The 15,806-nt window shown below is 50.8% G+C and overlaps 1 protein-coding gene across 1 annotated transcript in view; it reads left to right on the forward strand.

The window, feature by feature from the left end:
* Nucleotides 1–15,806, forward strand: part of LOC139757168 (neuronal acetylcholine receptor subunit alpha-10-like) — a 271,009-nt gene that overhangs the window by 183,754 nt on the left and 71,449 nt on the right. Inside the window, exon 5 of the mRNA XM_071677286.1 lies at nucleotides 11,524–11,633. Within this exon, the coding sequence (XP_071533387.1) occupies nucleotides 11,524–11,633 (110 nt within the window). The remainder of the gene's footprint in view (nucleotides 1–11,523; nucleotides 11,634–15,806) is intronic.

Genomic DNA, 15,806 nt, shown 5'->3' on the forward strand with positions numbered 1-15,806 from the left:
TTGGACTACTGTTGTACGTAATATACCTATCCTGACCTCGTTATGTACTCAAATTATAGATAAGAGAAAAGATAATACCTAATTGTAAGTGGTGTTGAATATATCGAATGTATGACTATAATGGCATATAACTTCCCTCATCTCTTAATTAAGCATGGATTAATTAGGTGTGTGTGTGTGTGTGTGTGTGTGTGTGTGTGTGTGTGTGTGTGTGTGTGTGAAAGTCTACGGACCTGTCAAGAATAATTTCACTTATTTTTTTTTTTAAGCCCGCCAGAGTCAGTCTCTCTCTCTCTCTCTCTCTCTCTCTCTCTCTCTCTCTCTCTCTCTCTCTCTCTCTCTCTCTCTCTCTCCCGTGTGCCTAGAACTGAACCTTTGTGAAAAGACATAAAAATATTTGACCGTCTGCAACACATGACGCGCGCGGCAGTGTTTTGTCTCCGTTTGTCTCAGAATGTATCGTTCTGTGTGTGTCTGTGTGTCTGTGTCTGTGTGTGTGTGTGTCTGTGCCTGTGTGTCTGTGTGTGAGGTGTGTTCTTGGGTCTTCTGGGTGTACCTGATGGTGCCCTTCGTCTTGCAGTGTGGTCACAGGTGAGGGCAATAGGCCAGGTGTGGCGTGGTAGACGGCACTGCGTCAGGGATGGTGCTAAACAAATAACAGGTTTATCTCGTAGATTGTGTCGCTGTACGTGAATAGGCTGTGGATGTGTTAAGTAGGTTATATTATTTTGTTAAATAGGTTGTGGATTTATTAAATAGCTTGTATCATTTTGTTATATAGGGTGTGGATTTATCAAACAGGTTTTAGTTTGTTAAGTAGGTAGCAGATTTATTTAATAGCTTTTATCATGTTGTTGAATAGGTGGCAAATTTATTCAATAGCTTTTATCATGTTAAATAGGTAGCAGATTTATTTAATAGCTTTTTTCATGTTCTTAAATAGGTAGCAGATGTATTCAATAGCTTTTATCGTGTTAAATAGGTAGCAGATTTATTTAATAGCTTTTATCATGCTGTTACTAGGTAGCAGATGTATTCAATAGCTTTTATCATGTTAAATAGGTAGCAGATTTATTTAATAGCTTTTATCATGTTGTTAAATAGGTAGCAGATTTATTCAGTAGCTTTTATATTGTTAAATAGATAGCAGATTTATTCAATAGCTTTTATCATGTTAGATAGATAGCAGGTATATTAGATAGCTTCTATCGTCCTGTTGAAGAGGATGCAACTCTCTTTGTTGGCTTTTAATGCTATTAGTCAGGTCAGAGATTTCCATAATAGCTTCTGTCATTCTGTTTGATTCACATATTCAATTAAAAATCTCGTATCATCCCTATTAGACGCATAATAGACTTATCTATCATTTATTACACTATTCTATTAGATAGATGCGTTCAAACAAATTTCATAAGGGAAGGAGAAAGAAGAAAACATGATACAGAATACAGCTGAATACAAGAATACAACAGAGTGCCCAGCAGCCTTTAGGCCCGGGACATTGTGTGGGTGTAGGGGAGCGTGTTGTACTTGGTCAAGTGGTTCAGGTGTACGTGCGGAAGGACCAGGATTGAAATGGGTACCTGGCAGGTAGATGTAAAGGGGGGGGAAAGGGAGGGGGAGTAACTCCAAGGGAGAATTGTAGTGGGGGGAGTTATTGTGGAGGGGGTGGAGGAAGGTTGTGTTAGATGGGGAAAATTTTGTGGTGGGGTCGACTCTTTTTTTTGTGGTGTGGGAAAGTTGTGGTAGGTAGAGTTGTGGGGACAGTTGCTGTAGGGGGGGAAAGGTTGTGGTAGGGAGAGTTGTGGTGGGAGGACGAGGTGTTTTGGAGGACTTTGTTGGTGTGTGGAGGGGGGGGACGGAGTTATAGTATAGGAGGTTGTGGTGGAGAGAGTTGTGTTGGACAGAGTTGCGTAAAGAGAAAGTTGTGGTCGGGAGAATTGTGGTGGAGCAATGTGTCATGGTGAGGGTTGTGGTTGGAGGTGTTTGTGGTAGAGTTGTGGTTGGAGGTGTTTGTGGTAGAGAGAGTTGTGGTTGGAGGTGCTTGTGGTAGAGTTGTGGTTGGAGGTGTTTGTGGTAGAGTTGTGGTTGGAGGTGTTTGTGGTAGAGTTGTGGTTGGAGGTGTTTGTGGTAGAGAGAGTTGTGGTTGGAGGTGCTTGTGGTAGAGTTGTGGTTGGAGGTGCTTGTGGTAGAGTTGTGGTTGGAGATGTTTGTGGTAGAGTTGTGGTTGGAGGTGTTTGTGGTAGAGAGAGTTGTGGTTGGAGGTGTTTGTGGTAGGGAGAGTTGTGGTTGGAGGTGTTTGTGGTAGAGAGAGTTGTGGTTGGAGGTGTTTGTGGTAGAGAGAGTTGTGGTTGGAGGTGTTTGTGGTAGGGAGAGTTGTGGTTGGAGGTGTTTGTGGTAGGGAGAGTTGTGGTTGGAGGTGTTTGTGGTAGGGAGAGTTGTGGTTGGAGGTGTTTGTGGTAGGAGAGTTGTGGTTGGAGGTGTTTGTGGTAGGGAGAGTTGTGGTTGGAGGTGTTTGTGGTGGGAGAGTTGTGGTTGGAGGTGTTTGTGGTAGGGAGAGTTGTGGTTGGAGGTGTTTGTGGTAGGGAGAGTTGTGGTTGGAGGTGTTTGTGGTAGGGAGAGTTGTGGTTGGAGGTGTTTGTGGTAGAGAGAGTTGTGGTTGGAGGTGTTTGTGGTAGGGAGAGTTGTGGTTGGAGGTGTTTGTGGTAGGAGAGTTGTGGTTGGAGGTGTTTGTGGTAGGAGAGTTGTGGTTGGAGGTGTTTGTGGTAGGGAGAGTTGTGGTTGGAGGTGTTTGTGGTAGAGAGAGTTGTGGTTGGAGGTGTTTGTGGTAGAGAGAGTTGTGGTTGGAGGTGTTTGTGGTAGAGAGAGTTGTGGTTGGAGGTGTTTGTGGTAGAGAGAGTTGTGGTTGGAGGTGTTTGTGGTAGAGAGAGTTGTGGTTGGAGGTGTTTGTGGTAGAGAGAGTTAGTGGTAGAGAAATCTATTAAGTGGCGAGAGTCTAATGATGAATAGAGACATGAGAGACATGGGAGAAAGTTGTGGTAGAGTGTGGCGGGGCAAGTTGTGGTGTTGTACTGGTTGTAGAGAGCTGTCTCTCTCTCTCTCTCTCTCTCTCTCTCTCTCTCTCTCTCTCTCTCTCTCTCTCTCTCTCTCTCTCTCTCTCTCTCTCCTCCCAATTTGGCAAAAGTCATTTATTATATTTTGATGACCATTCGTTAACTTCGTGTTGTATATGATTAGGCCCGGGTTATAATTCTTCTTCTGCCCTACGTTAAGAATGAAGATATTCGTAAGAATAAGGATATTCTTAGGAATGACGATATTCGTAAGAATGAAGATATTCGTAAGAAAGAAGATATTCGTAAGAAGGAAGATATTCGTAAGAATGAAGATATTCGTAAGAATGAAAATATTCTTAAGAATGAAGATATTCGTAAGAAAGAAGATATTCGTAAGAAGGAAGATATTCGTAAGAATGAAGATATTCGTAAGAAAGAAGATATTCGTAAGAAGGAAGATATTCGTAAGAATGAAGATATTCGTAAGAAAGAAGATATTCGTAAGAAGGAAGATATTCGTAAGAATGAAGATATTCGTAAGAAAGAAGATATTCGTAAGAAGGAAGATATTCGTAAGAAAGAAGATATTCGTAAGAATGAAAATATTCTTAAGAATGAAGATATTCGTAAGAATAAGGATATTCTTAGGAATGACGGTACTCGTAAGAATGAAGATATTCGTAAGAATGAAGATATTCGTAAGAATGAAGATATTCTTAAGAATGAAAATATTCGTAAGAATAAGGATATTCTTAGGAATGCCGACACTCGTAAGAATGAGGATATTCGTAAACCTTAATTTGTTCTAATTAACTGAAGCTCTGATTAGTGGCCGACCGTTTAATCCCTCATTTGCCTAATGAGGCCTAGTGCCCCTCCCTCTGTGGACCAAAAGGCCTCCTCTTCCTCCTCCTCCTCCTCCTCCTCCTCCTCCTCCTCCTCCTCCTCCTCCTCCTCTTCCTCCTCTTCCTCCTCCTCCTCATCATCATCATCTCCCTCATCAACGTTGATGCGCTTCTGTGTTGGGCTCCTGTTCATCAAGTCATCTGTTAAGTGTCCCAGACATTGCGGTCTTCTCTTACCATCCCTGTCGTTGTGGCTCTGTTAATCAGGTCCTCTGTTAGTGGGCCTTCTGTTGTGGCTCTGTTGGTCGGGTCTTCTCTTACCATCCCTGTCGTTGTGGCTCTGTTAATCAGGTCCCGTGTTTGTAGGCCTTCTGTTGTGGCTCTGTTGGACGGTCCTCTGTTAGTTGTCCCTCTGTTGTGGCTCTGTTGGTCAGGTCCTCTGTTAATGGACCTTCTGTTGTGGTTCTGTTGGTCAGGTCCTCTGTTAGTAGGCCTTCTGTTGTGGCTCTGTTGGACGGGTCCTCTGTTAGTATGCCTTATGTTGTGGCTCTGTTGGACGGTCCTCTGTTAGTTGTCCTTCTGTTGTGGCTCTATTGGTCACGTCCTTTGTTAGTGGGCCTTCTGTTGTGGCTCTGTTGGTCAGGTCCTCTGTTAGTAGGCCATCTGTTGTGGCTCTGTTGGTCAGGTCCTCTGTTAGTAGGCCTTCTGCTGTGGCTCTGTTGGTCAAGTCCTCTGTTAGTAGGCCTTCTGTTGTGGCTCTGTTGGTCTGGTCCTCTGTTAGTAGGCCTTCTGTTGTGGCTCTGTTGGACGGTCTTCTGTTAGTTGTCCTGTTGTGGCTCTGTTGGTCAGGTCCTCTGTTAGTAGGCCTTCTGTTGTGGCTCTGTTGGTCAGGTCCTCTGTTAGTAGGCCTCTGTTGTGGCTCTGTTGGACGGTCCTCTGTTAGTAGGCCTTCTGTTGTGGCTCTGTTGGTCAGGTCCTCTGTTAGTAGGCCTTCTGTTGTGGCTCTGTTGGTCAGGTCCTCTGATAGTGGGCCTTCTGTTGTGGCTCTGTTGGTCAGGTCCTCTGTTAGTAGTCCTTCCCTTTGTGGCTCTGTTGGTCAGGTCCTCTGTTAGTAGGCTTTCTGTTGTGGCTCTATTGGTCAGGTCCTCTGTTAGTAGGCCTTCTGTTGTGGCTCTGTTGGTCAGGTCCTCTGTTAGTAGGCCTTCTGTTGTGGCTCTGTTGGACGGTCCTCTGTTAGTAGGCCTTCTGTTGTGGCCATGGGACTCTCTGGTCAGGTCCTCTGTTGATGTCCTTCCCTTTGTGGCTCTGTTGGTCAGGTCCTCTGTTAGTAGGCTTTCTGTTGTGGCTCTATTGGTCAGGTCCTCTGTTAGTGGGCCTTCTGTTGTGGCTCTGTTGGTCAGGTCCTCTGTTAGTAGGCCTTCTGTTGTGGCCATGGGACTCTCTGGTCAGGTCCTCTGTTGATGTCCTTCCCTTTGTGGCCATGGGACTATCTGTCACCATTCTGGACATCAGGTTCCCACAGTTCTCGTCACCGCAAAGGTCTGACTTCACCATCACCACCTCCTCCTCTCACCATCCTCACTCCACTATACCATATTCACCTTCACCAAGAACTCTCACCTTCGTCACTCACCTTCCACAGCACCTTCGTTCACACGGTAATCATTTTTCTCCCCCATACATCCCTCCTCCACTCGGTTCCAAGTGTGGCTGTATCGCATGGCCGGGTTGGCTCTCTCTCTCTCTCTCTCTCTCTCTCTCTCTCTCTCTCTCTCTCTCTCTCTCTCTCTCTCTCTCCATACCATTCAGTGACCTCCTTCATGGGGTCACGTTGCTCGTTAAGCCTCCTGGGTCAGGTCACGGAGAGGGGTGTGGGAGATGTGTGGGGGGAAAGGGGTGTTGGAGGAGTGTTGGAGGAGTGGGGGAGAAGGGGGGGGAGGAGGGGGCCCCATAAAATCCAAGTTGAGGAAGGAAATTCAAGGAAATCGCTTGCGAGACCCGGAGATTTCTGGCTGGCTCCGGGACTCGAAATGACTTCGGGTAAATCACTCTTCCACCACCGGCACTTAGTCGCACAAGCACGGCGGTACGACCTGCCGAGCACGGCGGTACGACCTGCCGAGCATGGTGGTACGACCTGCCGAGCATGGCGGTACGACCTGCCGAGCACGAAGGTACGACTTCTTGGGCACGACGGTACGACCCTTAAGCACATCGATCCTAGCCACTGAACACGGGTCAAAGGCCTGGCCGTCATGCTCAAGGGTCGTACCGTCTTGCTCAAGAGTCGTATCGTCATGTTCAAGGGTCGTACCGTCATGCTCAAGGGTCGTACCGTCATGCTCAAGGGTCGTACCGTCATGCTCAAGGGTCGTACCGTCATGCTCAAGGGTCGTACCGTCATGCTCAAGGGTCGTACCGTCATGCTCAAGGGTCGTACCGTCATGCTCAAGGGTCGTACCGTCATCTCCCAAGGGTCGTACCGTCATGCTCAAGGGTCGTACCGTCATGCTCAAGGGTCGTACCGTCATCTTCAAGGGTCGTGCCGTCATGCTCAAGGGTCGTACCGTCATGCTCAAGGGTCGCATGTCATCCCCAAGGGTCGTACCGTCATACTCAAGGGTCGTACCGTCATCTCCCAAGGGTCGTACCGTCATCTCCCAAGGGTCGTACCGTCATCTCCCAAGGGTCGTACCGTCATCTCCCAAGGGTCGTACCGTCATGCTCAAGGGTCGTACCGTCATGCTCAAGGGTCGTACCGTCATGCTCAAGGGTCGTACCGTCATGCTCAAGGGTCGTACCGTCATGCTCAAGGGTCGCATGTCATCCCCAAGGGTCGTACCGTCATCTCCCAAGGGTCGTACCGTCATACTCAAGGGTCGTACCGTCATGCTCAAGGGTCGTACCGTCATGCTCAAGGGTCGTACCGTCATGCTCAAGGGTCGTACCGTCATGCTCAAGGGTCGTACCGTCATGCTCAAGGGTCGTACCGTCATGCTCAAGGGTCGTACCGTCATGCTCAAGGGTCGTACCGTCATGCTCAAGGGTCGTACCGTCATGCTCAAGGGTCGTACCGTCATGCTCAAGGGTCGTACCGTCATGCTCAAGGGTCGTACCGTCATGCTCAAGGGTCGTACCGTCATGCTCAAGGGTCGTACCGTCATGCTCAAGGGTCGTACCGTCATGCTCAAGGGTCGTACCGTCATGCTCAAGGGTCGTACCGTCATGCTCAAGGGTCGTACCGTCATGCTCAAGGGTCGTACCGTCATGCTCAAGGGTCGTACCGTCATGCTCAAGGGTCGTACCGTCATGCTCAAGGGTCGTACCGTCATGCTCAAGGGTCGCATGTCATCCCCAAGGGTCGTACCGTCATGCTCAAGGGTCGTACCGTCATGCTCAAGGGTCGTACCGTCATGCTCAAGGGTCGTACCGTCATGCTCAAGGGTCGTACCGTCATGCTCAAGGGTCGTACCGTCATGCTCAAGGGTCGTACCGTCATGCTCAAGGGTCGTACCGTCATGCTCAAGGGTCGTACCGTCATGCTCAAGGGTCGTACCGTCATGCTCAAGGGTCGTACCGTCATGCTCAAGGGTCGTACCGTCATGCTCAAGGGTCGCATGTCATCCCCAAGGGTCGTACCGTCATGCTCAAGGGTCGTACCGTCATGCTCAAGGGTCGTACCGTCATGCTCAAGGGTCGTACCGTCATGCTCAAGGGTCGTACCGTCATGCTCAAGGGTCGTACCGTCATGCTCAAGGGTCGTACCGTCATGCTCAAGGGTCGTACCGTCATGCTCAAGGGTCGTACCGTCATGCTCAAGGGTCGTACCGTCATGCTCAAGGGTCGTACCGTCATGCTCAAGGGTCGTACCGTCATGCTCAAGGGTCGTACCGTCATGCTCAAGGGTCGTACCGTCATGCTCAAGGGTCGTACCGTCATCTCCCAAGGGTCGTACCGTCATGCTCAAGGGTCGTACCGTCATGCTCAAGGGTCGTACCGTCATCTCCCAAGGGTCGTACCGTCATCTCCCAAGGGTCGTACCGTCATGCTCAAGGGTCGTACCGTCATCTCCCAAGGGTCGTACCGTCATCTCCCAAGGGTCGTACCGTCATGCTCAAGGGTCGTACCGTCATGCTCAAGGGTCGTACCGTCATCTCCCAAGGGTCGTACCGTCATGCTCAAGGGTCGTACCGTCATGCTCAAGGGTCGTACCGTCATGCTCAAGGGTCGTACCGTCATGCTCAAGGGTCGTACCGTCATGCTCAAGGGTCGTACCGTCATGCTCAAGGGTCGTACCGTCATCTCCCAAGGGTCGTACCGTCATGCTCAAGGGTCGTACCGTCATGCTCAAGGGTCGTACCGTCATGCTCAAGGGTCGTACCGTCATGCTCAAGGGTCGTACCGTCATGCTCAAGGGTCGTACCGTCATGCTCAAGGGTCGTACCGTCATGCTCAAGGGTCGTACCGTCATGCTCAAGGGTCGTACCGTCATGCTCAAGGGTCGTACCGTCATGCTCAAGGGTCGTACCGTCATGCTCAAGGGTCGTACCGTCATGCTCAAGGGTCGTACCGTCATGCTCAAGGGTCGTACCGTCATGCTCAAGGGTCGTACCGTCATGCTCAAGGGTCGTACCGTCATGCTCAAGGGTCGTACCGTCATGCTCAAGGGTCGTACCGTCATCTCCCAAGGGTCGTACCGTCATGCTCAAGGGTCGCATGTCATCCCCAAGGGTCGTACCGTCATGCTCAAGGGTCGTACCGTCATGCTCAAGGGTCGTACCGTCATGCTCAAGGGTCGTACCGTCATCTCCCAAGGGTCGTACCGTCATGCTCAAGGGTCGTACCGTCATGCTCAAGGGTCGTACCGTCATGCTCAAGGGTCGTACCGTCATGCTCAAGGGTCGTACCGTCATGCTCAAGGGTCGCATGTCATCCCCAAGGGTCGTACCGTCATGCTCAAGGGTCGTACCGTCATGCTCAAGGGTCGTACCGTCATGCTCAAGGGTCGTACCGTCATGCTCAAGGGTCGTACCGTCATGCTCAAGGGTCGTACCGTCATCTCCCAAGGGTCGTACCGTCATCTCCCAAGGGTCGTACCGTCATGCTCAAGGGTCGTACCGTCATGCTCAAGGGTCGTACCGTCATGCTCAAGGGTCGTACCGTCATGCTCAAGGGTAGTACCGTCATGCTCAAGGGTCGTACCGTCATGCTCAAGGGTCGCATGTCATCCCCAAGGGTCGTACCGTCATCTCCCAAGGGTCGTACCGTCATCTCCCAAGGGTCGTACCGTCATGCTCAAGGGTCGTACCGTCATGCTCAAGGGTCGTACCGTCATGCTCAAGGGTCGTACCGTCATGCTCAAGGGTCGTACCGTCATGCTCAAGGGTCGTACCGTCATGCTCAAGGGTCGTACCGTCATGCTCAAGGGTCGTACCGTCATCTCCCAAGGGTCGTACCGTCATGCTCAAGGGTCGTACCGTCATGCTCAAGGGTCGTACCGTCATCTCCCAAGGGTCGTACGTCATCTCCCAAGGGTCGTACCGTCATGCTCAAGGGTCGTACCGTCATCTCCCAAGGGTCGTACCGTCATGCTCAAGGGTCGTACCGTCATCTCCCAAGGGTCGTACCGTCATGCTCAAGGGTCGTACCGTCATCTCCCAAGGGTCGTACCGTCATGCTCAAGGGTCGTACCGTCATGCTCAAGGGTCGTACCGTCATGCTCAAGGGTCGTACCGTCATGCTCAAGGGTCGTACCGTCATGCTCAAGGGTCGTACCGTCATGCTCAAGGGTCGTACCGTCATGCTCAAGGGTCGTACCGTCATGCTCAAGGGTCGTACCGTCATGCTCAAGGGTCGTACCGTCATGCTCAAGGGTCGTACCGTCATGCTCAAGGGTCGTACCGTCATGCTCAAGGGTCGTACCGTCATGCTCAAGGGTCGTACCGTCATGCTCAAGGGTCGTACCGTCATGCTCAAGGGTCGTACCGTCATGCTCAAGGGTCGTACCGTCATGCTCAAGGGTCGCATGTCATCCCCAAGGGTCGTACCGTCATGCTCAAGGGTCGCATGTCATCCCCAAGGGTCGTACCGTCATGCTCAAGGGTCGTACCGTCATGCTCAAGGGTCGTACCGTCATGCTCAAGGGTCGTACCGTCATGCTCAAGGGTCGTACCGTCATGCTCAAGGGTCGTACCGTCATGCTCAAGGGTCGTACCGTCATGCTCAAGGGTCGTACCGTCATGCTCAAGGGTCGTACCGTCATGCTCAAGGGTCGTACCGTCATGCTCAAGGGTCGTACCGTCATGCTCAAGGGTCGTACCGTCATGCTCAAGGGTCGCATGTCATCCCCAAGGGTCGTACCGTCATGCTCAAGGGTCGTACCGTCATGCTCAAGGGTCGTACCGTCATCTCCCAAGGGTCGTACCGTCATCTCCCAAGGGTCGTACCGTCATGCTCAAGGGTCGTACCGTCATGCTCAAGGGTCGTACCGTCATGCTCAAGGGTCGTACCGTCATGCTCAAGGGTCGTACCGTCATGCTCAAGGGTCGTACCGTCATGCTCAAGGGTCGTACCGTCATGCTCAAGGGTCGTACCGTCATCTCCCAAGGGTCGTACCGTCATCTCCCAAGGGTCGTACCGTCATCTCCCAAGGGTCGTACCGTCATCTCCCAAGGGTCGTACCGTCATCTCCCAAGGGTCGTACCGTCATCTCCCAAGGGTCGTACCGTCATCTCCCAAGGGTCGTACCGTCATCTCCCAAGGGTCGTACCGTCATGCTCAAGGGTCGTACCGTCATGCTCAAGGGTCGTACCGTCATCTCCCAAGGGTCGTACCGTCATGCTCAAGGGTCGTACCGTCATGCTCAAGGGTCGTACCGTCATGCTCAAGGGTCGTACCGTCATGCTCAAGGGTCGTACCGTCATGCTCAAGGGTCGTACCGTCATGCTCAAGGGTCGTACCGTCATGCTCAAGGGTCGTACCGTCATGCTCAAGGGTCGTACCGTCATGCTCAAGGGTCGTACCGTCATCCAAAAATTTAGAGGAAAATTGAAGGATTAATCTAAATCCCCTTTGGCGTCTTCAAAGGGATAATAAGGTAATAGGGCGTAATAGAAGACACTGGAATGGATGAATATTAAGAGACGATGAGTATTGCTAAAAAAAAATGGTTTATTAGGTTCGGAGGGGATGATGACAGAGCCCTTTGAACATGTGGGTCATGAACCTGTGCCCACAACCCCTGAGATGGATTTTGAACTTCTTCCCGTCTCTATCGACGAACATTGAACAGCCCTAACCCAGACCTTCCTTCCCCTCTTCCTCTTAGATGTGGCTGAACATTGAACATCTCTTGAACACAACGACAGTTTCTGCTTGGTCTGCTATGCATGAACACTGAACATAATGGTCATTTGATATTTCTCCACCCAGACCTCCACATATAGTCTCCATTACCATTATTATTACTCCCTATTGGTTGTTCCTTTGCTTCCAAACCCATTACATGATAAAGAGCACCACTAGTTGCCTCTAATGGGTATCCCCCATGTCTTAGAAACCCATTACATGATGACCACCTCTGTTATTAACGTCTAAAGGGCGTCCTTTCCCACCCCCTTCAGATGTGGTTGGACTACAGTCTCCAGTGGAATGCGTCCGACTTCGGCAGCATCCAGGTCATACGTCTTCCAGCCGAGAAACTCTGGAAGCCAGACATCATCCTGTACAACAAGTAAGTACTTGCCTCCCACGCCTCCTACAAGGAGGCCTTCGATGTACCCCCGTGAGTGCGTAGAGAACGTACGTCAGCGTATTGTAGAGGTAGTGGCTCCGCGTCGGAGACAGATACGTTTGCCGTATGATTGGACTGAAGTGTGAATGGAGTGGCATGTGTCGTAGACTGGAATAAGGTATGTTGTACCCTGATTAATGTGTCGTAATAAGATATTTTTTGGACTGATTCTTGTGGCGTACGTAGACTGAAGTGTTTCGGATTGAGCTACGGCCAGTATCGTAAAGTTAATACTTCTAATTATTTTCTTTTTAATGCTAGCGATGTGTTTTTAAGGACAGGTCCTTAGCGTCCATTTGCGATAACTCTTCCAGACTTTTTTCCTCCATAATACATTGACTCTGTGTTGCTTGACCCTTAATTTCTAAAGTCTGGAGGAGGTTCGGTTTGGCCCTTAATGTACACTGTGTGCTGGTGATATCTTTAGGGTATTTTAAAGGCAGACCCTTTAAAGTGTCGTGTGTGTAGAGAGAGAGAGAGTTTTAAGGTTAGATTTTAAGAAGGTTAGATTTTAAGTGTCCTAAGTTATTTACGTTTTTCGTATACACACCACATCGAAGGGGTGTGATGGATTATAAAGCCACACCGCTGAAGGGATTAGCCATGTCGTAAGGTCAAGCACCGAAAGGATTAAGAGAGTCACACATCCACAACAATGAAGGGATTTAATGCATCGAAATCCACAGGACCGAAGGGATTTACCTGGTCGTACAGTGACGTCCTCAGACGCGACGGTGTCATCAGCGAACTGATGCTCACACACCTTAACCTCGACTTGGCCAGAGGGGACGTGGCACATAATGGCAGCCAAGGAAGGGTAGCGTAGGGAGTTCCACTACAGCCAGGGGCGCCCCCCTTGAGGTAGAGAACCCGACGACGACACGACCTGTGAGCACGACGGTACGCCCCGACCCACCCACCTCCCTGAGCCACGATGGACAGTCGTACCCGCCGTGTGGGTGAGCTGATGTGACGAGTCGGTGAGCACACTGGCTCTCTCCCTGTGCGGAAGTTCACATCTGTCTTCCTGACAGCCTGCTACGTGGTGCTCTTCTCTCTCTCTCTCTCTCTCTCTCTCTCTCTCTCTCTCTCTCTCTCTCTCTCTCTCTCTCTCTCTCTCTCTCTCTCTCTCTCTCTCTCTCTTCCTTCAAGTTGCAGTGCAATGCGAGAGCCAGGTCGTCTCGCGACTCCTGGGACACCGGGGAGGAGGGGAGGGTGCAAAAGAAATGCAACAGGGATGGTATGTTGTGCCAAGACCTGTGTGTGTGTGTGTGTGTGTGTGTGTGTGTGTGTGTGGGAAGGGGAAAGACTAGCGAGAGGAGGTGGTAAGGGGGAAGGAGCCCCTCACAGTCCGCCAACTCTGGAGGCAAAGGAGGATTTTGGCAGACGTGGTACCCTCGTGTACATACCCGAGAGAGTCCGGGGCGAGGTAGGTTACAGCTGGACGTGAGGCGGGAGATGTATACACGGAGGGATGTGAGGAGGTGTACGGAGGGGCGTGAGGAAGTATACGGAGGGACGTGAGGAAGTATACGGAGGGGCGTGAGGAAGTATACGGAGGGGCGTGAAGAAGTATACGAAGAGACGTGAGGAAGTATACGGGTGACGTGAGGAAGTATACGGAGGGGCGTGAGGAAGTATACGGAGGGGCGTGAAGAAGTATACGAAGAGACGTGAGGAAGTATACGGGTGACGTGAGGAAATATACGGAGGGGCGTGAGGAAGTATACGGAGGGGCGTGAGGAAGTATACGGAGGAACGTGAGGAAGTATACGGGGGACGTGAGGAAATATACGGAGGGGCGTGAGGAAGTATACGGAGGGGCGTGAGGAAGTATACGGAGGAACGTGAGGAAGTATACGGAGGGGCGTGAGGAAGGAAGTATACGGAGGGGCGTGAGGAAGGAAGTGTACGGAGGGACGTGAGGAAGGAAGTGTACGGAGGGACGTGAGGAAGAAAGTGTACGGAGGGACGTGAGGAGACACGTCTCCAGCAACGGAGCTGTGAACTAATGGACAATGCGAAGCCCAGAGGTAGTAACTGCAAGTGACAACGAAGGTAGAAAACACAAGAGATAAGAGGCGGACATCCACAAAGAAGATAAACCTCCCTCAGGTATACACAGATGGGTCATAGAGAATAGGTAATGACACTCTCTCTCTCTCTCTCTCTCTCTCTCTCTCTCTCTCTCTCTCTCTCTCTCTCTCTCTCTCTCTCTATCACTTCGTGTGTCTCCCCCCCCCCCAGCAGCAGAAGAAAGACACACCCTTGTATCGTCATCAGCTAAACAGATCAAGGCGTGAGCTGGGGAGGGGAGGTGTTGGACGACACTGGGGAGAGAGGGGATGAAGGAGGAGGAGGAGGAGGTGGGAGGTATTTGATCCCCCCTTTCCCCTTCTCCCCTTCCCCTCCCCTCCTAGTACAGGCTGACGCTCCCCAGCTGACGTTCCCCCTATTATCTCTCTAATCCCCTAGAATGACCCCAATTTTTAACCCGACGGGTCGTATTTAGAATTAGGCGGTCAATTTTGGGGTCCAATTTTACGGAAAGATTTTTTGTGTATGTGACTTTTTTTGTGCTGAAGAATGGCGGTGTTTTCTTCTGGGTATTGTGGTGGGGACTTGAATCACTGGAGCAGGACGGTACGACCCTGGAACACGACCATACGACCCTGGAACACGACGATACGAATCTGGAACACGACCATACGACCCTAAACACGACGATATGCGACCCTAGAACACGACGATACGACCCTGGAACACGACCATACGACCCTGGAACACGACGATATGACTCTGGAACACGACGACACGACCCTGGAACACGACCATACGACCATGGAACACGACGATATGACTCTGGAACACGACGACACGACCCTGGAACACGACCATACGACCATGGAACACGACGACACGATCCTGGAACACGACGATACGACCCTGGAACACGACCATACGACCCTGGAACACGACGATATGACTCTGGAACACGACGACACGACCCTGGAACACGACCATACGACCATGGAACACGACGACACGATCCTGAAACACGACGATACGACCATGGAACACGACCATACGACTCGAGCACGACGATACGACCCTGGAACACGACGATACGACCCTGGAACACGACGATACGACCCTGGAACACGACGATACCACTCTGAAACACGACAATACGACCCTGGAACACGACGACACGACCCTGGAACACGACAATACGACCCTGGAACAGGACGACACGACCCTGGAACACGACGATACGACTCTTGAGCATGACGATACGAACCTTGACCACGACGACACGACTCGAGAACGACTCTTGAGCATGACGGTACGACTCTTAAGCACGACGATACGACTTTTGAACTCGATGGTCCGAACCCTTGAGCACAATGGTCCGAACCGGTGAGCACGATGGTCCGAGCCCTTGTGCACAATGGTCCGAACCAATGAGCACAATGGTCCGAACCAGTGAGCACAATGGTACGAACCCTTGGGCACGATGGTCGAACCAGTGAGCACGATGGTCCGAACCCTTCGGGCACGATGGTCCGAAACAGTGAGCACAATGGTCCGAACCCTTGGGCACGATGGTCCGAACCAGTAAGCACGATGGTTCGAACCAATGAGCACGATGGTCCGAACCCTTGTACACGATGGTCCGAACCAATGAGCACGATGGTCCGAACCAGTGAGCACGATGGTCCGAACCCTTGGGCACGATGGTCCGAACCAATGAGCACGATGGTCCGAACCAATGAGCACGATGGTCCGAACCCTTGGGCACGATGGTTCGATCCCCTGGGCACGATGGTCCGAACCCAAAGAAAAAGGTGTAATTGTTTTATATTTTCATTTTTCGTACACAAACTTTTAAGAAATTATTGCTGGAGTCGATTCTGTGGTGTATTGGTGGATCTTGAAAGCTGGTATTTGTGTCGTTATCTCACTTTACAACATTAGCTGACTCTGTGCAGCATTTGCTGACTGTGTGAAGCATTTGCTGACTGTGTGAAGCATTTGCTGACTCTGTACAGTATTTGCTGACTCTGTACAGCATTTGCTCAAGCTGTGCAGCATTTGCTGACTCTGTGCAAC

Source organism: Panulirus ornatus, chromosome 25 (genome assembly GCF_036320965.1).
Source record: "Panulirus ornatus isolate Po-2019 chromosome 25, ASM3632096v1, whole genome shotgun sequence".
Taxonomy (NCBI): domain Eukaryota; kingdom Metazoa; phylum Arthropoda; class Malacostraca; order Decapoda; family Palinuridae; genus Panulirus; species Panulirus ornatus.